Below are 24,395 nucleotides of genomic sequence, written 5' to 3'. Positions count from 1 at the left end.
GACAGCAGTCACCTCAGACTTCCAGTGTCCTTACTCCCAGTCACAACCCTGCTTCCTGGCCCCTGAGATGCCTGCAATAGCCCTGAAGGCTGCCTGGCCCTCTGCCCTAATGATGGAATGACGGTCCTCTGGTGTTGAGAGAGACATGGAACCCCAGAGTGGAGGTGCCCCCCAGAGACACAGCTTTAGCAGAGGCTGTGGTCAGTCAGGCTGGAGGTACCAGTGCTCAGGTCAGTCCTTCAGTTGCCCAGCAAGTTGGCTTTGAACAACAGAGCGGACATGTGGATGGAAGCTTAGTGCTTATTTGGTGTCTGGGGGTTGAGTAGGGGCTGGTATCTCCTCCATCTGGTTGCCAAGGAGGACGTGGCAGGCGACCTCAGATTCTAGCTCCACATGCCCTCTGACCTCGACAGGACTTGGTCACCCCCACTATCTGCCCCAGGAGAGGCCTACTCACGAGACCAGGAGACATCTGGAGCGCTTGGCCAGGCCCAGGCAGGTCAGGAAGCAGATGACCAGGTCCATGATGAAGAACAGGAGGTAGGAGAACCATCTGGGGTGGGGACAGGGACAGTCAAGGGGGGAGCCGGGCAGGAATGCTCGAGTCTTCCTGACAACAAATTTTCCAGAACCATGGGCTAAGCAAGACTAGCTGTCCCCAACTGGATGAGCCCGAGGTACATAGAGGGTATAGGAATACGTCAAAACAGACAGGCACTGTCTCCCACCCACCACTAGCCCAAGCCCCATGACACAAAAACTTCAAAGACCCAGACAATGAATGGCCCTCAAATGTGATCAGATGCCACTGTCTGGGGTGACAGGCCATGGTCAGTCACTCCTTAGAGTCAGTAACTCTCTCTGTTACTTAGGAGACATTTGTGCAGGTGAGCAACCACCTGGTGGGAGGCTGGAAGAAGTCTCTGTCAACTCAGAGTATCTGTGACATCCCCAAAAAGCGTCTAAGAAATGGAGAGCAGGACCAGCAAAACAGCTGGCTTGGAAAGTGTGCTGTTTGCTGTGCACGCCGCCCAGCTTCAAGCCCAGTCCCCACCACACTGGAGGAAGCTAGCTTCAGTGCTGTGAAGTCTCTCTCTCTCTCTCTCATCTCCAGGGTTATCACTGGGGCTCAGTGCCTACACTACGAATCCACGGCTCCTGCCATTTATCCTCCCATTTTCAGGGGGGTAGGACAGAGAAAAATTAAGAGGAAAGGGGGAGAGAGAGGGAGAGAGAAAGAAAGGCATCTGTAGGCCTGTTTCACTACCTATGAAGCACCTCCCCCCTGCTGAGTGGGAGCTGGGGGCTCAAACCCAGAATCTTGTGTGTTTTCTTCCACTTAATACTATGTGTGCTTAACTGGGTGTGCCACTGCCCGACACCCCCCCCCCTTTGTTTTAAATTTGGATTTTCTTTTGTTAAATCTTTTTCTTATTTATTTATTATGGGATTATTGGATAGAGACAGAGAGAAAGTGAGAGGGGAGAGGGAGACAGAGAGGGAAAGACAGACAGGTGCATAGGCACCTGGGAGGACACTGTGCTTACTCTTGTGCACACAGTGCCAGGCACAGAGGAGGCCCTGTGGAGTGGGCAAGTTAGCTGTGCAGGACAGGAATCAGTTCTTAGTCACCCCCCCACCCCCAACTCCTGTCCCTCCAGTTGGTTCCTCTTCTAGCCGCTAGCACAGGATGGGGAGAACGATTACCCCAACATTGCACAAGTGACTTAAGTTTTCTGGACCCATTTCCCCTTTAGAAGAACACCCCACTCCAAGCTGAGCTAAGACTGAGTCCAGAGAGAATGGCATAGGTGAGCCCCTGTCTGTGGTGCTGCGGGGTGGGGGTCGCAGGGCTCTGATGGCAGATGCTGGTGATCCCCCACTGTGGATGCTGCTCTCTATCTCCCCCTTCCTCGCACCTTCCCCTTGTTATCTCTGGGACTTCACCACTCCTGGTAGCCTTTTTCAGATAAAAGGAGAAATACACACAGAGACGGAAAAAGGAGCCAGGTGGCAGTCTTGAGCCTGGGTCCTTGCACACTGTAATATGTGTGCTTAACCAGGCTCAAGCCCCTGGCCCCCACCTGCAGGGGGAAAGCTTCATAAGTAGTGAAGCAGGGCTGCAGGTCTCTCTCTCCCTTTCTCTCTCCTACCTCCTATCTCTCTTGTCTCTATCCAATAATAAGTAAATAATATTTTAAAAGGTTGGGTGGTGGTACACCTGGTTGAGCACATGTTATAATGCACAAGGACCCAGGTTCAAGTCCCTGGTCCCCAACTGCAGGGGGAAAGCTTCATGAGTGGTGAAGCAGGGCTACAGGTGTCTCTCTGTCTCTCTCCCTGTCTATCTCCCCTTCCCTCTGAATTTCCGGCTGTCTCTATCCAATAAATAAAGATAATACAAATTTTAAAACATCAATAATAATAATGTTTAAAATAAAAGTATATATATATCCACACACACATATATGTATACATGGCAGAGTTTGGGGAGTAGGGAGGCAGGGGAGGAACACGCAGAGCACACAGGCATGAGTTTGTACATCTGTTGATAACTACTGGGGTGGGCGGGGGGTGCTGGAGGATTCTGGGTCTGCTGAGAAATCACCTTGGAAGGAGGCTCTGTACTGTCTCCCAGAACCCCAGCTCTCTGCTAGGTGCTGGGAACTGGCCCGCATGTCCACATCCACCCCTCAGTCCCCACATGCTGCAGAGTTCTCTGGTGTCTTCGGCGTGGTCTCCACGGTGGAAGTTTGACTCAGGAGAGCCCCCGGGGCCACCAGCCCCTCACCTGAAATACTCCACATAGCTGGTCTGCTTGGCTAGCTCGGTCAGCTCTGCGCTGACCTCCCTCCACTTAGGCACAACGGACAGCTGGGCCATGATGCTGCCTGCCATCTGCTGCACGAGCTTCAGCGATTGGATGTAGTCGCCCCGCGCTGCAAAGACCTCGCCGAGCCGGGCCAGATGCTGTTCCAGGTCCACCTGCATCTTCTCGGTGGTTCCCAACACCTGTGGAGAAGGGCCCGCTTGTGAGTGGGGCCTCCGGGTGGGAGGCAGCCAAGTGGAAAAGGGCCCTGATTGTGGAGCTAGGGAGGTGCTCAGTGACAGAGCACCCACCTCCATGTGTAGGGCCCTGGGTTCAGGCCCTGGCTCTGCACAGGAGAAGCAAGAACTCTGTGGTGATAAAGTGGTATTTTTTTTTTCTCCAGGATTATTGCTAGGGTTCTGTGCCTGCTGCACTATGAATCTACTGCTCCCAGAGGTCATTTTTCCCATTTTGTTGCCCTTGTTGTTGTTATTGCCACTGCTGTTGTTGTTGCATAGGACAGACAGAAACTGAGAGAGGAGGGGAAGACAGATGGGGGGGGAGAAAGACAGACACTCACAGACCTTCTTCACTGCCTGTGAAGCAGCCCGCCTGCAGGTGGGGAGCTGGGGGCTCGAACCAGGATCCTTATGCCAGTCCCCGCGTTTGGTGCCATGTGTGCTCATCCCACTGCGCTACCACCTGGCCCCCATAGAGTGGTATTTGATCTCTCTCTCTCTCTCTCTCTCTCTCTCGTATACTTTAAAAACAGTTGGGCTGGAGAGGTGGTTCAGTGGCACATGTGTAAGACCCCAGGCAGAAAATAAAATAAAATAAAATAAAATAAAATAAAATAAAATAAAATAAAATAAAATAAGGGGCTCACTCAGTAGAGCACATGTGACCATGCATGAGGGCTAGGGTTCAAGCCCCTGGCCACCACATGGGAGCGCTTGCAGGAGGGAAAGCTTTATAAACCATGGAGTGATGCTGTCTTTATCTTTCTCACCTTCTATCAAAAAAAGAGAAGAAGGAGGAAGCAGTCACTGGGAGCTGTGGAGTTGTGCAGGCACTGAGGACCGAGAGTCCTGGTGGCAAAAAAATAAATAAAATAAATAAATATTAAACGTTTCATGAGCAGTGAAGCAGCATTGCAAGTGTCTTTCTCTGCCTCTCTCCCTCTCCTCTCAACTTTTGTATGTTTGTTTTTGTTTGGCCTCCAGGGTTATCCAGGGGCTCGGTGCCTGCACCATGAATCCACCGCTCCTGGAGACCATTTCTTCCTTTTTTTTTTACTTTGTTCAATAGGACAGAGAAGAGAAACTAAACGGGGAGAGCAAGATAGAGAGGGAGGGAGAAAGACAGACAAGTGGGGGCCAGGCAGTGGTGCAACTTGTTAAGCACACACTATAGTGTACAACGACCTGGGTTTGAGTCCCTGGTCCCCATCTGCAGAGGGAAAGCTTCATAAGTGGTGGGGCAGTGTTGCAGGGTCCTCTCTCCTTTATCTCCCTCTCCCTCTCAATTTCTCTCTGTCTCTATCGAATAGAAGAGAGAGGGAGTCGGGCGGTAGCGCAGCGGGTTAAGCGCACGTGGCGCAAAGTGCAGGGACCGGCATAAGGATTCCAGTTCGAGCCCCCGGCTCCCCACCTGCAGGGGAGTCGCTTCACAGGTGGTGAAGCAGGTCTGCAGGTGTCTATCTTTCTCTCCCCCTCTCTGTCTTTCCCTCCTCTCTCCATTTCTTTCTGTCCTGTCCAACAATGACATCGGTAAAACCTCAATAATAACTATAACAATAAAAACAAGGGCAACAAAAGGGAATAAATAAATAAATATTAAAAAGAAGAAGAAGAAGAGAGAGAGATGGGAAAACAGGTACCTGCTTCACCACTTTTGAAGTGTCCCTCCTGCAGGTGGGGGTGCAGAGGCTTGAACCCAGATCCTTGCTCGGGCCCCTGCACATAGTACTATGTGCATTTAACTGGGTGAGCCATCACCCAGCCCCCTCTCTCAGTTTCTCTCTGTCCTGTCTAATAAAAAAGAAAGACAGATATATAATGCTTCTGATTCTAACTCGGGCAGAATATACCAGCTGCACAAGACAGTGGCTCTGCAGGCGCCAGGCACCACACTGTCCCCAACCCCGAATGGCTCATGAGGCTGCCCCAAGGGAGAAGAGAAGACAGACCCTCACCCCACCCGCCCCCATCTCAGCAGCCTCATGCCCCGCCAAAGGGGCAAACCTCAGCCCGGCCTGAAGATCCAGCTCCAAGATCCAGCACCTACTGGAAAGACAGACCTGCTTAAAACTTGAGGCACCCCAGGAGGTGGTAAGGTGGATGAAACACTAGATTCTCAGGCTTGAGATCCCAAGTTTGGTTCCAGCATCCTATAAGCTCTGGTTCTCTCTGGTTCCTCTTCCTCTCTGTTAATAATAAATGAGTACTAACACAAACCAAAACAAACACTTGAGACCCGTTTGAATCATCAATCTGTTGCTTTTAGAGGGAGGACTACAAAGGTTAACCGGAAGCTTCTGCTGTTGACACCTGGCTCCTGGCTCGGTGTCCCCACAAAGGCTTCCTCAGTGCTCTAAGACAGAAAGGCTTTGTTGCTGGCTGTTGCAACAGCTCAGAGCATCCTGAACCCGAGGGAAACAATGGGACTGAATAACACCCAGACTGATCCTACCTCCCTCCGGGAGATGCAGAGAAGGAAACAAGCTCGGGGAATGTCTGTCCTGACAGTGGAGGGACTTTCCCAGCTCCTGGGTGGGCCTTAAGGGCCTAGAGTTGAGTAATCCCTGAAACGAAGCAACTTCTTATTCAAAAATAGAGGTGCAGCCTAAGAGATAGTGCAGTCAGTAAGGTGCTGGACTCTGAAGCCTGAGGTCCTGCACGACCGTGTCCCTGTCACCCCATGTGCTGGAGTGATGCTCTGGTTCTCTCTCTCCTCACCTCTCTTCCCTCTCACTAACAAGAAGCAAGTGCTGTTACTTTAGACAGACAGAGAGAGAGAGAGACAGAGAGGAGATAAGAGACCACAGCACTGAAGCTTCCTTCAGTATGGTGGAGGCCAGCATCGAACCTGGGCCGCACACATAGCAAAGCAACACACTACTGGGGCCAGGCGGTGGTGCAGCTGATTAAGCTCTCACATTACAGTGCACAAGGGCCCAGGTTCAAGCCACTGGTCCCCACCTGCAGGGGGAAAGTTTTATGAGGGGTGAAGCAGAGCTGCACGTTTCTCTGTCTCTCTCCCTCTCTATTTCCCCCTCTGCCCCCAATTTCTCTCTGTCCAATAATAAATAAATGCATTTTAGAAAAGAAAAGCAACACCCTATTCAAGTAAGCTATTTTGCATGCCCGATAAATCTTAAAATAATAACAATAAAATAAGGACGGGGAGATAGCATAATGGTTATGCAAAGACTTTCACCCCTGAGGCTCTGAAGTACCAAATTCAATCTCTAGCACCACTAGAAAACCAGAGCTGAGCAGTGCTCTGGTGTCTCTCTCTGTCTCAAATAAATAATCAACTTAAAATAAGTAAGATAAAGGGATGGACAATAATAGTGATTGTCCTCTGGTTTTCAAAAAAAGAGTACAAGCAGAGCTTGGTGCTGGGAAGGTGTTTTCCAACAGCCCAGCTCAAGGCTCCTGTCAGGCCCAGGATGCAGCCAGGGAGGCTGGGAGACTCAGGTGCAGCCCTCTGAGCCTTCTGAGTGGCCTGCGGTGTCCTGCTGAGTCAGCAAACATGATGGCTGAAAGGGTGTGCGTGCATCCTCTGGACAGGCCTCAGCCTTCAGCTCTGGGAGGAAGATACATGCGGGCCAGAACGGGGCAGTGACAGCTCAGTCACCAGGTGCTAGATGAGGTAACAGCCCAGGTTCCCTCCTGGAGGGTGGGGGGTAGCGCACAGACAGCAACCAGCCATCACACATCTGCACAGAGCTCAGAGTTCCGGCTCTTTGCTTTGTCTTCTTCTATTGTTTCAGTCTCAGCAGCGGGGCTTCTGGCATTGTTTCTTACAAGCTGATCAAGGGCTAGAGATACCAGACTAGAAACATCCACTCCCTGCAGATTAGGAAGTTTGTAACTTCATATGGTGGGGGAGTAGAGGGGATGAACAGGACAGGCAAAAGTAAATCCAGGGGGCAGGGTGGTGGCACACCCAGTAGAGTGCACATGTTAAAATGTACAAGGACCCACGTTCAAACCCCAGGTTCCCTCTTGCAAGAGGGGAAGCTTCGCAAGTAGTGAAGCAGTGTTACAAGTGCCTATCTCTGCCTTCCTCTCAATTTCTCTCATTTCTACTCAAAACTAATAGGTAAAATTAAAAGCACTTTTAGGGAAATATACAGAAAGATTTCGATGCCAGAGGCACCAAAGTTCACAGATTCAATACCCTGCACCATCAATCAGAGCTGAGTAGTACACTGACAAAACAAACAAAAGCAGAAGTCGGGCGGTAGCGCAGTGGGTTAAGCGCATGTGGCGCAAAGCGCAAGGACCGGCGTAAGGATCCCAGTTCGAGCCCCTGGAGTCGCTGAAGCAGGTCTGCAGGTGTCTGTCTTTCTCTCCCCCTCTCTGTCTTCCCTTCCTCTCTCCATTTCTCTCTGTCCTATCCAACAACAATGACATCAATAATAATAACTACAACAATAAAACAACAAGGGCAACAAAATAAAATAAATAAATAAATATTTTTTAAAAAACGCTACTGTGGTCTGGGAGGTGGCGCGGTGAATAAATCATCGGACTCTCAAGCATGAGGTCCTGAGTTCAATCCCCGGCAGCACAAGTACCAGAGTGATGTCTGGTTCTTTCTCTCCTCCTATCTTTCTCATGAATAAATAAATAAAATCTTTAAAAAAAAACCACTACTATTAAATGATAATGAGAGAAGCAGGTCCTGTGAGGTTTTTAAATCTCCATAACCTATCAGAGAGCAACAGCTGTTCAAAGGTGTCTGTAGCGGACAGAGAAGTGATGCAGTGGGTAGTGCTTTGGGATTAAAAGTAGGAGGCCTGGAGACCCATCCCCAGCACAGCATGTGCTAGAATAATGCTTTGGTTTTTTCTTCATTAATGAATAGATTGAAAAAAAAAAAAATCAGGGGTAGATAGCATAATGGTTATGCAAAGTGACTCTCAGGTCTGAGGCTCCAAGGTCCCAGGTTCAATCCCCTGCACCGCTATAAACCAGAGCTGAACAGTGCTCTAGGAAGTTTAAAAAATAAGTTTACTGTAACTTTTCCTGCTCTAAGTTAGGCCCTTTCCCTCTCCTTTCATAACTTTACATTTTAACATTTTTATTTCTTAAATTCTTCCTTGGGGGGGAAGGCAAGACAGTAAACATCTGTCAGTCCCCTCCCCCAATTCCTTAGAGGGTAGGGGTTCAGAGTTCCCCACAGGGAGACCAGCGAGGAGCCCCGGAGATGAGCCCCAGTCTGGGAGCCTGGGAGCAGAGCAAGAAGAGGCAGCGGTTATGTCCCTGGGCTGGAGCAGAGCTTCTCCAGCTGTGACCCCAGGACCAGAGCATCAGCTGCTCAGCTGGGAACCCACTGCAAAGGCACATTCCCAGCCCCACCCCAGAATCTGAAGCTCTGAGGTGGGGCTCAGCCAATTTCTGTGTATCAAGCCCTAGAATGGCTTCTGACACAAACTGGAGAGTGAAAAGGACGCAGCTTCTCCACTTCATGAGGTTTTCTAGAAGGGGAGAGAGGGGAGGAGCCCGAAGGGGTGGAATCTTGGCAGATAGCAGGGGGAGGACCCCAGCAGGGAAGCTAAGACCAGAAGGCTAGTACCCCTTCCAAAGCCTACCCCTAGGCCAGCTCCTATGAGGAAGGGGCCTCTGGAACTCTTGGCTCCAATCAAAACCCACCAAACTCACAGCTGCTGTACAGCCCAGCCCGAGGTCCTTATTTTCAGCCTAGACCCCAAGGGACCAGAAGGGTGACTGGTGCCCTGGGTGATTTCCTAGAGAAAGAACCCACATGGTTCTCCCAAATGATTTTTCTGACCCCCTAACAGATCCAGCCTTAGAAGCACCTGCTTCCCCCCCCACACACACACAGGCAGGCAGGCAGTCTTGAGGCTTCTAGAAGGCCCAGGGAAGGAGGACCTGAGAGGGGACACCTGGCTCTGGCTTAGACCTGAGTTGCCTGACTTGCCCACCAAATCTCAAGCCTCCTCTCTCCTCCACAGTGATTACAGTAATAGGTGCAATTACAGCAATTAGAATAATGGCGCTCATGATCACAGCCCTCTTGAGGGGGTTCTGTAGATCACCGGGCACTCCTACTGACTGTCTCACTACTTGACTTTCATCCCCTTAGATCTGGGGAGCCTGTTAAGATCTGCTGCCTGTCAAGGAGCCCTGGGGACTGGGAGTGTGGCCCACCTATGGGCAAACCTGTCTCTCCCACTGGAGAAAAACCACCCACGGCTGAGCTCACCCAGAAGAGACCAGAGGATGATGGGGTTCCTTCCTGGGGAGCCTGTGACTGCTGCCTCCACTGCTCAGAAACGATGGAGCCAGCAAGGAGGGTGGGCCTCCAAGGACTCTCCTTTCCCTTAAGAACATGGGGCTTGAGGCTGTAGGATAGCATAGTGGTTGGGCAGAAAGACTCTCATGTCTGAGGCATGTAAAGGTCCCCGGTTCAAACCCCAGCACCACCATATGCCAAAGCTGAGCAGTGCCCTGGTTTAAAAAATGGGAGTAGGGGCACTAGAAAGACAATATAATGGCTATGCAACAGACTTTCATGCCTGAAAGTTCTGAAGTTCCAGGTTCAACCCCCAGCATTACCATAAGTCAGAGCTGAGCAGTGCTCTGGTGTGTCTGCCTGCCTGTCCGCCCCCCTTCATTAAAAATAAAGGTCATGCTCACAGCTCACCTGGCCACACAACTCTCACCCTATGTGATTAAAAACAAGCAAACAAAAACTTTAGTTTGTATGGCGTGGGAGGAGGTACAGTGGCCAGAACACTGGATTTGTGAGCATGAAGTCCAGAGTTTGATCCCAGGCATTGCATATGCCAGATGCTCTGGTTCTTTCCTTCTCTTCGTCATAGGTAAATCAATAAATCTTTGGGGAGAAAAAGAAAAACCTGAGGCCAAGTGGTGGTGCACCTGGTTAACTGCACACACTTTACAGTGCCTAAGGACCTGGGTTCGAACCTCTGGTCCCCACCTACAGAGGGAAAGCTTCACAAGTGTTGAAGCAGTGCTGCAGATGTCTCTCTGTCTCTCTCCCTCTCTATCTCTCCTTTCCTTCTCCATTTCTGGCTGTCTCTATCCAGTAAATAAAGATAATATTAAAAATATTAAAAAATACTGTTTGGGGTAAAAATAATATAAAAGAAAAACTTTCCTCTACACTTTTCCCTCAGAATGGCTACGGGAGTTCCTCTTCTCAGTCCCCCTGGAAGGCACTCCCTGCCCCTGGTCACAAGTCAGTGGGTGAAGGCCACAGCTCTGGGGCTTTCTCAGGCTGGGGATTTCTCCTTTAGGATCAAGTTCCTCGTCCTGGGGTTCTGGTGTTGGACCTGAAGGGCAGAGGGGAACCTGGGGGTACTCTGAGGGTAGGACACCACCACCCCCTACCACCACCACCCCCAGTCACACCCATGCCTCCATCAGGCAGTGTCCAGTCCAACAGCCCCAGCAACCCCTTCCTGCCCGGGCCTGTAGGGCTGCTCTCAACCCTCAGGACTGAGTGTTAATGGACACAATAAGAATGAGTCCTACAGGCGAGTGGGTCCCCTGATTTGGCATCTGACTCTCACTTTCCCTCTGAGGCCAGAGATGCCCACTGCACCCAACCACCCTGGGCACCAGGGAGCAGCTGTCTCTTTAAGGAGAGCCCTGGGGGGGAGGGGGCAGGGCCTGGAGCAGCTGAGGGATTAAGGCCTTTGAGAAGCTTAAAGGAAAAGGAAGGACAATAGGGTTTGAGCCTGTGCCAGCAGGGTGGGTCCTTTGCTGAGCTCCCTCTCAGCTGGGGACATTGGGCTGCCTGGGGTTGCCTGGACAACCAGCCCCAAAGACCTGCTGCCTCAATGTGGGGACCAAGGTAGGGTGGGAACCCCACAATACTCTGAAAGTAGCAATCAGGTAACCACAGAAAGCCTAGCGGGGCAGTGGTGGCTCACTGCCAGCACACAGGACACACATGTGCTAGGACCCGGGTTCAAGTCCTTGGCAATGTATTGACTGGAGTGATGCCTGGTCCCCCCCCCCATGTTGTAAATAAATAAATAAATGGGCCGGGTGGTGGCACACCTGGTTGAGTGCACACCTTACAAAGGGCAAGGATTCGGGTTTACGTCCCCAGTCTGCAGGGGGAAAGCTTTGTGAGTGGTGAAGCAGTGTTGCAGGTGTCTCTCTGTCTCTCCCCTTCTCTATCTCCCCCACCCTCTCTATTTCTGGCTGCCTCTATCCAATAAATAAACAAATAAAATACAAAATAAATAAACAGGGGCCAAGTGATGACACACCTGTTACCAATGCAATAGGTACCGGGGTTCAAGCCCCTGGTCCCCACTTGTGTGAGGAAAAGTTCACAAGCTGTGAAGCAGCACTGTTTCACAGGTGTTTCTCTGCCTCTCTTAGTATTTCAGTTATTAATTAATAAGAGGGATAGGAGGGAAGAGATAAAGAACAGAACATCACTCTGGCACATGCGCTGTTGGGGACTGACCTCATGCTTGAAAGTCAAACACTTTATCCACTGCGCCACCTCCCGACCACTCTCTCTCTTCCCTCTTGATTTCTCTCTCTATCCATTAAATAAACAAAATAATAAAAATAAATAAGTACAATTTCAAAAAGAAAAGATACCCAGTGAGTCTGATTTTCAGCCTCCAGGGCCTCCTCAGAGCAGTGGGTAGAAGCATCGCTCCCCCTAACATGAATGGAATCTGACTGTGTGGCCACTCCTGCACCAGCCTGGGGAGCAGAAATTTCCAGCCTGCTTCCGACAGGGCCAAGAGCAGCCCAAGGGGAGTCCAGGCCTGCAGTGTGACTGGGGCCCTTGTTCTAGCCGGCTGCCCACGAGCCTTACCAGCTCATCGATCCCAGAGAAGGTGTGGTTGGCGTTGTCCAGGGAGTAGATCAGCTGGTACACCCCATCACTGGTCTCGCTGTTTCCATAGAAACCGACGCCCACTGCGGCACTACAGGACAAGACCCAAACAAAGTCAGAGGGGACGTCCAGAGGAGACCTGTTTTCTTTCTTTCTTTTTAAATAATTTTTTAATATTTATTTTCCCTTTTTGTTGTCCTTGTTATCACTGCGGTTGTAGTTATTATTGTTGTTACTGATGTCATCGTTAGATAGAACAGAGAGAAATGGAGAGAGGAGAGGAAGACAGAGAGGGGGAGAGAAAGACAGACACCTGAAGACCTGCTTCACCACTTGTGAAGCAACTTCCCTGCAGGTGGGGAGCCGGGGGCTCGAACCGGGATCCTTACACTGGTCCTTGCACTTTGTACCACGTGCACTTAACCTGCTGTGCTACCGCCCGACTCCCCTTTTTAAAAAAAAGATTTATTTATGCATGTGTTTATTTTGCTAGGACAGAAAGGTATTGAGAAGGAAAAGGAAGCTACAAAGGGAGAGAGAAGGGCCTGGTAGTGGTGTTCCTTGTTAAGTGCACACATTATATAATGAGCAAGGACCCAGGTTCTAGCCCCTGGTCCCCACCTGTAGAAGGAAAGCTTCATGAATGGTGACGCAGGGCTGCAGGTATCTCTCCCTATCCACCCCCCTCTCAATTTCTGGCTGTCTCTATCCAGTAAATAAAGATAATAATGACAAAAAATTAAAAGAGAGGGGGAGAGAGACACCTACAGACGTGCTTCACCACTTGTGAAACTCCCCTTTGTCCCCAAAGGTGGGGACTAGGGACTTGAACCTGGATCTTTGAACCTGGACCCTTGCACATAGAGCAATGTGTGCTCAACTGGGTGTACCCCAGCTCCAGGAAAACTGTTTTTGTTGTTTTGTTTTTTATTGCCACCAGGGTTATAGCTGGTATCTACATGATGAATCCACCACTCCTGATGGCCATTTCTCCTTTTATTTTTCTTTCTTATTATTATTAGATAGGACCGAGAGAAATTGAGAGGGGAGAGAGAGAGGTGGAGAGAGACAGAAAGACGCCTGCAGATCTGCTTCACTGCTTGTAAAGTGACCCCTCTGCAGGTGGGGTGCTGGGGCCTGGAATCAGGATCCTGAGCCGGTCCTCGAATTTTGCACTATGTGTACTTAACCCAGTGTGCTACCCGCCCAGCACCCAAGAACCATTTTTTTATGTACTCATTTTTTTCAGAGCAGTTTTAAGCTCCACAGCAAAAGTGAACAGAGGGCTGGGAGATCCATGTACCCCACTGCCCCCTCCCAGTCTTCCCCACTGTGATCACCGCCCCCCCATACACACACCAGAGGAGACATTTGTCAGAATAGATGAACCCCTGAGGACAGAGCACCTCTATCCAAAATGGAGTTTACACTAGGGGTCACCTGGTAGGTGCCCTTGATTGAGACAGGTGTATGGCAGGTGTTCACCCAAAGAGCTCAGATTCATTTCACTGTCCGAGAAGCCCTCTGGGCTCACTGCTCCACCCGCCAACCCCTAGTGACCCGTCATCTTCTGAGGTCTCCATATTTTGCCTTTTCCAGAATGCCACAGAACTAGGATCACCCTGTTGCTGGTTTTTCTGGTTCTCTTCTTTCACTCAGGCTTCTTCCCTGTCTCTTGACAGCTTCATAGCTCACCCTATTTCAGTGCCCGAGTGATAAGCAGACCACTGTCGGGACAGGCTGGGCTTTATTTTTATCTATTTACCTACTGAAGGGTCCACTGGCTGCTTGAAGATCTTATGAATTAAGCAGAAGACCACTAGAACCCACCGTAGAGAGCACACTTTGGACTTGAGCTGGGGAATTCTACTCTGGGGGGAGGGGACACATGTGTGACAGGGGGAGGGGTGGCATTCAGAGACAGTCTATCCCTACCCTGCATAATTCACTTAGGTCACAGGAGACCACTACCAGCCTCTACATCGGTGTCTCCACAGGTGGCCGCCAGCTGGCCCAGCCCTGGGGATTCTAGTGCAGTCAGCCTGTATGTTACCACCAAGGTCTCAGGAGACCAAACTTAGTCCCGCCCCCCCCCCCAAAGCCTGTAGCAGCTGGAGACCCCTCCATTTTCACCCTTTCTCACAGTTCTCACAAGGCAATCCACTACTGAAAAGTCCCAGCCTATACACAGTTTCCTTTATTATTTTTTTAATTGGACACTATTTACAATACCACCAGTCAAACATACACACTCTTTTAAAATATGTATTATTTATTTATTACTGGATAGAAAGATAAATTGAGAGGAGAGTGGGAAAGAGAGACAGAGAAAGAAAGAGAGATACTTGCAGCCCTGCTTTACCACCCATAAAGTTTTCCCCCTGCAGGTGGGGACCAGGGGATTGAACCTGGGTCCTTGCACACTGTAATGTGTGCACTTAACCAGGTGCGCGACCACCAGGCCCCCTACTATTGTTTTTTTTAAGATATATTTATTTATGAACAAGAGAGAAAGAACAAGAACCAGAGCCTCATTCTGGCATATGTGATGTCAGGGATTAAACTCACAACCTCATGCTTTTAAGTCCAACACTCCAGCCACTACACTACCTCCTGAAGCACAAAAAACAGTTTCTTCTAGGGAGTCGGGCGGTAGCACAGCGGGTTAAGCGCAGGTGGCACAAAGCAAAAGGACCGGCATTAGGATCCTGGTTCTAGACCCCGCCCCCCCCCCCCCCCCCGGCTCCCCACCTGCAGGGGAGTCACTTCATAAGTGGTGAAGCAGGTCTGCAGGTGTCTTATCTTTCTCTCAGCCTCTCTGTCTTCCCCTCCTCTCTCCATTTCTCTCTGTCCTATCCAACAACAACAATAATTACTTCAACAATAAAAAAGGTCAACAAAAATAAATAAATAAGTATGTTTTAAAAATTTTTAAAAAGCTTTTTCTTGGGGTCAGGAGAGATAGCATAAATGGTTACACAAAAGGACTTTCATGCCTGAGGCTCCAAAATCCCAGGTTTAATCCCCCAAACCACTACAAGCCAGAGCTGAGCTGTGCTCTGGGAAAACAAACATAAGTAAATAAGTTCATAAATAAATGTAAATTAAAAGTTTCTTCTTATATTGAGCTGAACCTTACTCCTTCTGGGGAAGCTCAGAATAGCCTCTAATTTTTATTTATTTCACTTTTCTTTTTCTTTTTTTTTTTTTTAATTTTTTTTTTTAATTTTTTTTATTTATTTTATTTATTTATTCCCTTTGTTGCCCTTGTTGTTTTATTGTTGTAGTTATTATTGTTGTTGTCATTGTTGGATAGGACAGAGAGAAATGGAGAGAGGAGGGGAAGACAGAGAGGAGGAGAGAAAGATAGACACCTGCAGACCTGCTTCACCGCCTGTGAAGCGACTCCCCTGCAGGTGGGGAGCCGGGGCTTGAACTGGGATCCTTATGCGGTCCTTGTGTTTTGCGCCACCTGCGCTTAACCCGCTGTGCTACAGCCCGACTCCCTCACTTTTCTTATTAGAGAAAGAGTAAGTGAGACACTGAGACCAGAGCACATGTGGTACCAAGAATAGAACCAGCGCCTCACCCCTGCAAATCCTCCACGTTCCTTCTACTGCAGAGCTGTCTCTAACTGAAGCCTCAAATTCTGCAAGACAGCCCACCAGACATCTGAATGCAGCTCCAGACCACCCCTTTCCGCCAGCCCCCGGGTCAGACATTATCTGCCATATATAACACCTCCCTCCAACCTTTAAAGCTGGTCAACACCAGCCTTAAACAGGCCCCCAGTCCTCCAGCTCTGAGTGCAGGGAGCTCCAGAGGACCCAGGAGTTCCCTTCCCCAGGTCTGGGAGTCTACAAACAGTCCTGACTTTCTTCACAGGAACTACAGCAAAGGCCAGCCTCCTTCCTATAGTGCTGAAATGAATTGTTTTATCCTAACCAAAACCAGAACTTTCAATCCATCCAGTGAAGTTTCATCTAGTTGGTTTTAGTCCAACATTCCAGTTAGAACAGCTCATCCCTAAGCCCGGCCCTCTCATCCATCTTGCTCTATGGGGCCAGCATCTGGGGAAACATCTGCACAGTCAGTGAGCAGCCTCCCAGGTCTTCGACCGAAACATTGATTTGGGGGAGGGGGGGCAGGGAAGATGAACCCACATGTGCATATACTCAAAAAGCAGGACAGAACAGAGGCGAGCAAAGGCGGCTGCTTTGTCAAATGAGAGGCGCACAGCCCCAGTGCAGGGGAGGGCAGCTTCAGTGTTCTGGTGTTTCTTTTCCTCTCTCTCTCTCTCCTTCTGTCTCCCCCACTTAAATATATTTTATTTACTGAGTAGAGACAGAGAAATTGAGGTGGAAAGTGGAGACTTTTCTCTCCCTTTCTCTCTCTCTCTCTCTCTCCCTCTCCCTCTTCCTTTCCGTGCTCAGCTCTGGCTTATGGTCATGCTGGGGATTAAATCTGGGACTTTGAAGCCATAGGTCCATTGGAAATCTTTTGCATAATCAATGTACTGTCTTCCACACCCTCTTTTCTTTTCTTTTTTTTTTAAAGATTTTATTTATTTATTAATGAGAAAGATAGGAGAGAGAGAGAGAAAAAGAACCAGATATCACTCTGGTACGTGTGCTGCCGGGGATTGAACTCAGGACCTCATGCTTGAGAGTCCAATGCCTTAGTCACTGCACCACCCTCCGGACCACTTTTCTTTTCTTTTAGCTTTATTTATTTATAGGAGAGAGCGGAGAAGGAGAGAGAACCACAGCATCACTCTGGTACACGTGATGTCAGGGAGCAAACTCCGGTCTTCGTGGTTCAGTGTCCAGTGCCCTATCCACCACTGTGCCACTACCTGGACCACTGTCTCTCTCTCTCCTTCTATCTGAAGAAGTTGGCCTGCAGCAGTGAAGTCCCTGAGATAACAAAGTAACAACAACAACAACAAAAAAACCATAGGACAGGACCTGAGAAGGAATCAATTTCTTGGGAAATTGTCATAGAAAGGTTGGAGGTAGGAGTGGGCACAATCAGTGAAGCACACAAGTTAGCATGAGCAAAGACCTGGGTTCAAGGGCCCAGTCCACCTGCATAGGAGAAACCTCACGAGTGGTGAAGTAGTTGTCTCTCTTCCTCTCTCCCTTTCACCCAATTTCTCTGTCTCTGTTATAAAAATAAAATAATAAATCTGGGAGTCAGGCAGTAGCGCAGCAGGTTAAGCGCAGGTGGCACAAAGCGCAAGGACAGGTGGCGTAAGGATACGGGTTCGAGCCCCCGGCTCCCCACCTGCAGGGAAGTCGCTTCGCTAGCGGTGAAGCAGGTCTGCAGGTGTCACTCTTTCTCTCCCCCTCTCTCCATTTCTCTCTGTCCTATCCAACAACGATGACATCAATACCAACAATAATAATTACAACACTAAAACAACAAGGCAACAAAAAGGAATAAATAAATATTAAAAATAAATAAATAAATCTACAGATAGACAGGCTAAAAGCAAGCCAGCCTGAGGGTCCACTTCCAATCCAGTTTCCTTTTTTAATAGTTCCTTTTATTTTTTTTTTGCCTTCAGGGTTATTGCTGGGGCTGGGTGCCTGCACTACAAATCCACTTGCTCCTAGAGGCCATTTTTCCCATTTTGTTGCCCTTGTTGTTGTCATTATTATTATTGTTGTCACTGCTGTTGGTGTTGTTGGATAGGACAGAGAGAAATCGAGAGAGGAGGAGAGACAAAGAGTGGGGAAAGACAGACACCTGCAGACCTGCTTCACCACCCGTAAAGCGGCCTCCCCCCTGCAGATGGGGAGCCAGGAGCTTGAACTGGGATCCTTACACCGATCCTTGTACTTTGCGCCACGTGCGCTTAACCTGCTGCACTACCACCTGACCCCCTTTAATAGTTCTTCTAAGGTGGTGCTGGGGATAGAACCTGGGTCCTTTCTACCTCAGGTTTCATGCAAGTCTGTTCCATAAACCACTGTGCTAGCGCCCTTGGTCAGGATGCTCTTAACCACACCACACCCCACCCAGTCTGTATTTCCCCGCAGCCCTCACGGGAAACTGTGAGAAAAGTGAACAAACACCCCACTGAAACATTCATCCATTAAGCGTATTGTATTTCCACAATCTTCTTGATGAAAAGAGCTCCGGGTATGCTCCAAATGCCTTTTGTCTGCTGCCGGAGCTTGTCTTCTCTTCTGGTCTCCCGTCAGGATCCGGTGCTTGGGAGTGTGTTTCCTTTCTAATAAGGCTTCTTCACCCCTGAGAGGGGGTGTTCAAGCATGGTGCCTCCTCCCGGCCTGTGGGCTCTTCTCCCAATCCCAGGCTCCCCCTAGCCATGTAAGGGAGGACTCCTGGGCCCCCTCCTGGTGTTGTGCTGCTTGAGGGAAAATACAGAACTGGAGTTCTGGCCCCTCTTGGCCTGACAACTGCAATGCTTCCCAAATAGGAAGTCACTGCCCGTGCCCACCCCAGCAGAGCAAAAAGACCTCTCCCCAAACCCCCTTTGCCTTTCTTGGCACTCTTTGTCCTACTTAGGAAGGAAGGAGTAAAGACAAAGGACAACACCACCGTATGAAAACTTCCTCCAGCGTAGGGGCTGGGGGCGGAGAGGTGGGAAGCTGGGCTCAAACCTAAGCCACCAGGCCCCGTGCCACGTGAGTGATCTAGCCAGTCCTGCCTGGACTCTGGACACAAACTCTGGACACAAACTCTGGACACAGGTGGGGAGCCGGGGGGTTCGAACCAGGATCCTTATGCCGACCTTGTGCTTTGCTCCACCTGCGCTTAACCCGCTGAGCTACAGCCCGGCTCCCCTGGACACAAGCTCTCTTATCCTTACCATTCTTGTCATCAATGCACACTAAATGGCTCCCCCTTTTTTCTTTTAATTTTTTTTAAGATTTTATTTATTTATTAATGAGGAAGATAGAAGGAGAGAGAATGAACCAGACATCACTCTGGCACATGGGCTGCCGGGGATTGAACTCAGGACCTCATGCTTGAGAGTCCAAAGCTTTTATCACTGCACCACCTCCCGGACCACTTTCTTTTAATTTTTATTATTATTATTTTTTAATATTTATTTATTCCCTTTTGTTGCCCTTATTGTTTTATTGTTGTTGTTATTAACGTCATCATTGTGGATAGGACAGAGAGAAATAGAGAGAGGGGAAGACAGGGGGGGAGAGAAAGATTAACACGTACAGACCTACTTCACCGCCTGTAAAGCGACTCCCCTACAGGTGGGGAGCCAGGGGCTCGAACCTGGACCCTTATGCCGGTCTTTGTGCTTTGTGCCACCTGTGCTTAACCTGCTGCGCTACCGCCCGACTCCCAAATTTTTACTATTTTTATTTATTGGATAGAGACAGCCAGAAATCAAGAGGGATGATCTCACTCGTAGACAGAATTGAAAAATACCACCATGACGCCAACCTGACTTCCCTGGGTAGACGACTTCACCAATGTGAACCCCGCCTCCACAGAGCCCTGCTCCACTAGGGAAAGACAGAGACAGGCTGGGGGTGTGGATCCACCTGTCCACACCCATGTCCAGCAGAGAAGCAATTACAGAAGCCTGACCTCCCACCTTCTGTACCTCATAAAGAATTCTGGTCTGGGTGTTGTAAGGATCCCGGATGGAGCCGCCGGCTCCCCACCTGCAGGGGAGTCACTTCACAAGTAGTGAAGCAGTTCTGCAGGTGTCTGTCTTTCTCTCCCCCTCTCTGTCTTCCCCTCCTCTCTCCATTTCTCTCTGTCTTATCTGACAATGACATCAATAATGACTACAACAATAAAACAACAAGGGCAACAAAAGGGAATATATGTATAATCTGGTCCATACTCCCAGAGGGATAAAGAATGGGGACACTTCCAGTGGAGGGGATGGGATGTGGAACTCTGGTGGTGGGAATTGTAGGAACTGTACCTCTGTTATCCCACAATCTTGTCAATCATAATTGAATCACTAATGAAACAATAATGAAATAATGAAAAAGAAGTTGAAAAATAAGAAACACAAAGCAGAACTTGGACTGGGTTTGGCGTATTGCACCAAAGCAAAAGACTCTGGGTGGGGGGGGAGGAAAGCTAAGGTTAAAAAAAAAAGGAAGAAATCAAAAGGGTAGGGGGAGACAGGTGGGGGTGGGAGCAGGAGGTGGTGCACCCACTTAAGTGCAAGGAATACTACTCACGAGGACATGCACAAGAACCAGGGTTCAAGCCCCGACACCACACTTACAGGTGGGAACACTGCAAGAGCAGTGAGGCAGGTCTGCAGGTATCTATCATTCTCTGTGGGGAGCCACATGTGCCCTCACGGTTGCTATTGGCATGACCATAGAGTCCTTGTTCACAGACGGCCTTGCTTAAAAGTGAAGTTCCTGCTTCTTTACACCTTACAGTCTTTGTTCACAGATAAGTTCCTGTCTCCCAATTCCACCTCCCCATGAATCACCCAGGACCTTCCAGATTGATTACCATGACACTTCCGGCTGAGGCTGATTACCATGACAACACACCACTTCAATCAACAGTCCCCAGCTGCTAACTCCCCCCTTGCCCTGGCCTTAAAAACAGCATCTTTGGTGCTAATAACAGACTTGATCAGAATCTTGACTTATCTCATTTCTCTCGTGTGTCTTGTCCCCTTCCCTCTCCCTTCTTTCCTTGTCCTCACTCCCTCTCCTAGGTTAACCCACGTTGAAGGTCCCGCGGGATGGGACAATTCTCTCCTTCTTTCTATCTCCCCCTCCTCTCTCAATTTCTATCTCATCAAATGAAAAGGAAAAAAAGGTCACCAGAAACAAGACTCTGGGAAAACCTCTGAGGATATGAATACAGAGCTGGTGAGTGGATACCCTGCCCGGTCCTGCAGGCTGGGTGGCCACAGCTCCAGATCAGAGTTAGGAAGCTCCTCTCTGCCATCAGAAGCAAAGCCGCTACGAGTTATTGATCTGGCTAGAAGATTAAATCGATTGGGGCTGGAGCCAGGCTCTCTCTGAACTGGAGGAACCAAGTGGCATCCGGGAGGAGATAGGGATGCAGAGAGATGATGTGCCCTCTGTCCAACAAAGTAGAGTGTTGGGGAGGGGGGCTGCCAGGCAAGTCTCTGCCAGGCTGAATGGGCCCACCCCAGGACAGGGGTGAGGCAGCCCTAGGGAGAGCACCCCAGGCATCTGAGTCTCAGCGCCTGGTGAGAAAAGGACCACAATCCTCCCTGGGAAGGCTCTCCCACTAGAGCTCCACCAGAAGAATCTGTTTCGGGCCAGGTGGTGGTGCACCGGGTTGAGCACACGTTACAATGCACAAGGACGTGGGTTCGAACTCACAATCCCTACCTGCAGGGGGAAAGCTTTGCAAGTGGGGGAGCAGTGCTGCAGGGGTCTCTCTCTCCATCTCTCTTCTTCTCCGTCTTCCTCTTCTCTCTCAATTTATTTTGTTTTATATTTATTTATTTCCTTTTTGTTGCCCTTCTTGTTTCATTGTCGTAGTTATTGTTCTTGATGTCGTTGTTGGATAGGACAGAGAGAAATAGAGAGAGGAGGGGAAGACAGAGAGGGGGAGAGAAAGACAGACACCTGCAGACCTGCTTCACCGCCTGTGAAGCGACTCCCCTGCAGGTGGGAAGCCTGCAGCTCCAACAGGGATCCTTACAACGGTCCTTGCTCCTTGCGCCACCTGCGCTTAACCTGCTGCTCTAAGGACGGACTCCCCTCTCTCGATTTCTGACTGTCTCTATCCAATAAATAAAGATAATAGCAAGAAAGAAAAGAAAAGAAAAGAAAAGAAAAGAAAAGAAAAGAAAAAGGAGAATCTGTCCAGACAGCTGATGTGTCTCTTTGGAGTGATGGGGTGCTGCTGGCAGAGGAGCAAGAAAGAATTTCCCGGTCACGGGCCATGAGGCTACCCACTGGCAAAACCCAGACATCAGGCCCACAGAAGTGCATCCCTTACCCACCTTGTGCCCAGTGCGGGGAGGGGGCGGGGGGCACTCACCAGCAGACCAGCCCAGCAACCACGGCCGTCCAGGTGACGCAGCATGAGTCTCGCCGCTTTGTCTGCACCACCTGGCGTCGCCCACAGCAGCACACGCAGATCACTCGAACCACCAGGAAGACCAGATTCAGGCCCAGGCCCACGGCGGCCACCAGTCCCAGGAACAGCAGCGACTGGAGGGAGAGAGGTGGGCATCAGCACTGGGCCCTGCAGGCTGGGATCCAAGAAGTGCCCATCCGGGCCAGGGAGACAGCATAGTGGTTATGCAGAAGTCTTTCAGGCCTGAAGCACTTGAGGGTCCCAGGTTCAATCCCTGGCACCACCATAAGCCAGAGCTGAGCAGTGCTCTGGTTAAAAAAAGGGGGGTAGATAGCATAATGGTTATATAGAGAGACTCTCTTGCCTGAGGTTCCAAAGACTCATGTTCAATCACCCAGACCACCATAAACCAGAACTGAGCAGTGCATTGATAAAATAAAAATTTAGGGAGTCAGGCGGTAGCACAGCAGGTTAAGCGCACATGGCACAAAGCCCAAGGACTAGAGTAAGGATCCCAGTTCGAGCCCCCGGCTCTCCACCTGCAGGGGAGTCGCTTCACAAGTCTCTCCCCCAACCTGTCTTCCCCTCCTCTCTCCATTTCTCTCTGTCCTATCCAACAACAACGACATCAATAACAACAATAATAACTACAACAATAAAAAAGAGCAATAAAAGGGAATAAATAAATATTAAAAATTAGAATCAAAATTAAAAAAAAAGATTTTGAAAACAAATAAAATCAAGTGTCCAGCCCTGGGGTCCTCCTGAGCACAGCCAGCTTGTGGGTACAGGACCTAGGACTCAGCTGTGTCTCTTCCCTCCTCCTGTGACTCCTGCGAACAAGTAATGAGCTGCGGCCTGCAGAGGTGGAGGTAAGGGAGAAGGAGCCGCTCAGGGGCAGCCCCCAGACTGGTAGTCTGCACCCCTGCAGGAAGACATGAAAGACAACTAGCTCAGTGACATATTCTGGGCCTCTCAGAAGACATGACAAGAACCAGCAACCGCCAGTGAGGGCTGTGGGTGACTCGAGGACACAGGTCAGAGAGCCGAAGTCGCCTGGTATCTGAGTGGGGAGGAGTGGGACTCTAAGTGTTGGGGTCCGTGCGGAAATGAGGAGCCAGCTCTGTGCTGGAGGCTGGGGGAGAAGTCAGGACATGCCCTGGGCAGGGGCGAGGGAGAAGCCCCTTTTCCCTGCATCCCAAAAGGTGACTTCCAGCTACCAGCGTTCTCTCGGGATTCTGAATGGAAGAAATGGTGCTCCTCAGGGTTCCCCAAAGGGAGCTCTCTGTTGGATGGACCAGGGGCCCCTCTGCCACGCCCCTAATCTCCTGATTCAGCCAGATGGGCACCAGATGGTAATAGAATTGCTGGACGGCAGGCCCAGCCTGAACCTGGCTCCGGGTCAGAACTCTGAGCAGCCTTGCCTGGCTTCCTACATGCATCCCCTCCAGGGAAGTGCCCAGTCCCGTCCGTCCGACTGGAGGCAAGACTTCAATAAGGCGTCACAGAGAATAAAGCCTAGACTCTCAAGCATGAGGTCCTGAGTTAATGGTTATGCAAACAGACTCATGTCTGAAGGCTCCCAGGCTCCAGGATCAATCCCTCATATCACCATAAACCAGAGCTGAGCAGTGCTCTGGTCTATCTATCTTTCTCTCTGTATTTCTCTTTCATTAAAATAAAATATAGTGGGGCATGGGTAGATAGCATAATGGTTATGCAAACAGACGCTCATGCCTGAGGCTCCAAAGTCCCAGGTTCAATCCCCTGCACCACCATAAGCCAGAGCTGAGCTGTGCTCAGGTAAAAAATAAAATAAAATAGGGACTTGGGTGGTAGCACAGCGGGTTAAGCACAGGTGGCACAAAGCACAAGGACCTGTAAGGATCCTGGTTTGAGCCCCCGGCTCCCCACCTGCAGGGGAGTCACTTCACAAGTGTTGAAGCAGATCTGCAGGTGTCTATCTTTCTCTCCCCCTCTCTGTCTTTCCCTCCTCTCTCCATTTCTCTCTGTCCTATCCAACATTATCCAACTACAACAATAAAACAAGGGCAACAAAAGGGAATAAATAAATATTTTTTAAAAAAATAATAAATAAAATAAAATATATTAAAAAGAAAGTCAGGCTCACAACATTGTGAGCATAAAGCTCAGAGTCCAAGAAACAAAGCTCTATTGTGAATAAGAGCAGGGGGCCAAGGAGGTAGCTTAGTGGTAGATCGACTGCTTTGCAAGCATGAGGTTGTGGGTTTGATTCCCAGCTCCACATGGGACCAGCCAGAGCAGTGCTACGAATGGTGCACTCACTCTCCCCGACTCCACCACTCTCTTTGTTACCCTCGCTATTACCCTTGTTGTTGTCATTATTATCATTGTTGTCATTGCTGCTGTTGTTGTGGGATAGGACAGAGAGAAATCGTGAGAGGAGGGGAAGACAGAGAGAGGGAAGACAGACACCTGCAGA

The 24,395-nt window shown here is 49.7% G+C and overlaps 1 protein-coding gene across 1 annotated transcript in view; it reads right to left on the bottom strand.

Annotated features, from left to right (window-relative positions):
- TTYH2 (tweety family member 2) overlaps window positions 1-24,395 on the bottom strand; it is a 53,362-nt gene that overhangs the window by 20,011 nt on the left and 8,956 nt on the right. The window contains exons 2-5 of the mRNA XM_007524564.3: window positions 21,893-22,065; window positions 11,876-11,987; window positions 2,792-3,012; window positions 458-553 (exon numbers count right to left, since the gene is read on the bottom strand). Coding sequence (XP_007524626.1) covers window positions 458-553; window positions 2,792-3,012; window positions 11,876-11,987; window positions 21,893-22,065 — 602 coding nt within the window. The remainder of the gene's footprint in view (window positions 1-457; window positions 554-2,791; window positions 3,013-11,875; window positions 11,988-21,892; window positions 22,066-24,395) is intronic.

Source organism: Erinaceus europaeus, chromosome 12, assembly GCF_950295315.1.
Source record: "Erinaceus europaeus chromosome 12, mEriEur2.1, whole genome shotgun sequence".
NCBI classification, from domain to species: Eukaryota; Metazoa; Chordata; class Mammalia; order Eulipotyphla; family Erinaceidae; genus Erinaceus; species Erinaceus europaeus.
The sequence above is the reverse complement of the archived record's forward strand: the minus strand, read 5'-3'. Positions and strand labels throughout refer to the sequence as shown.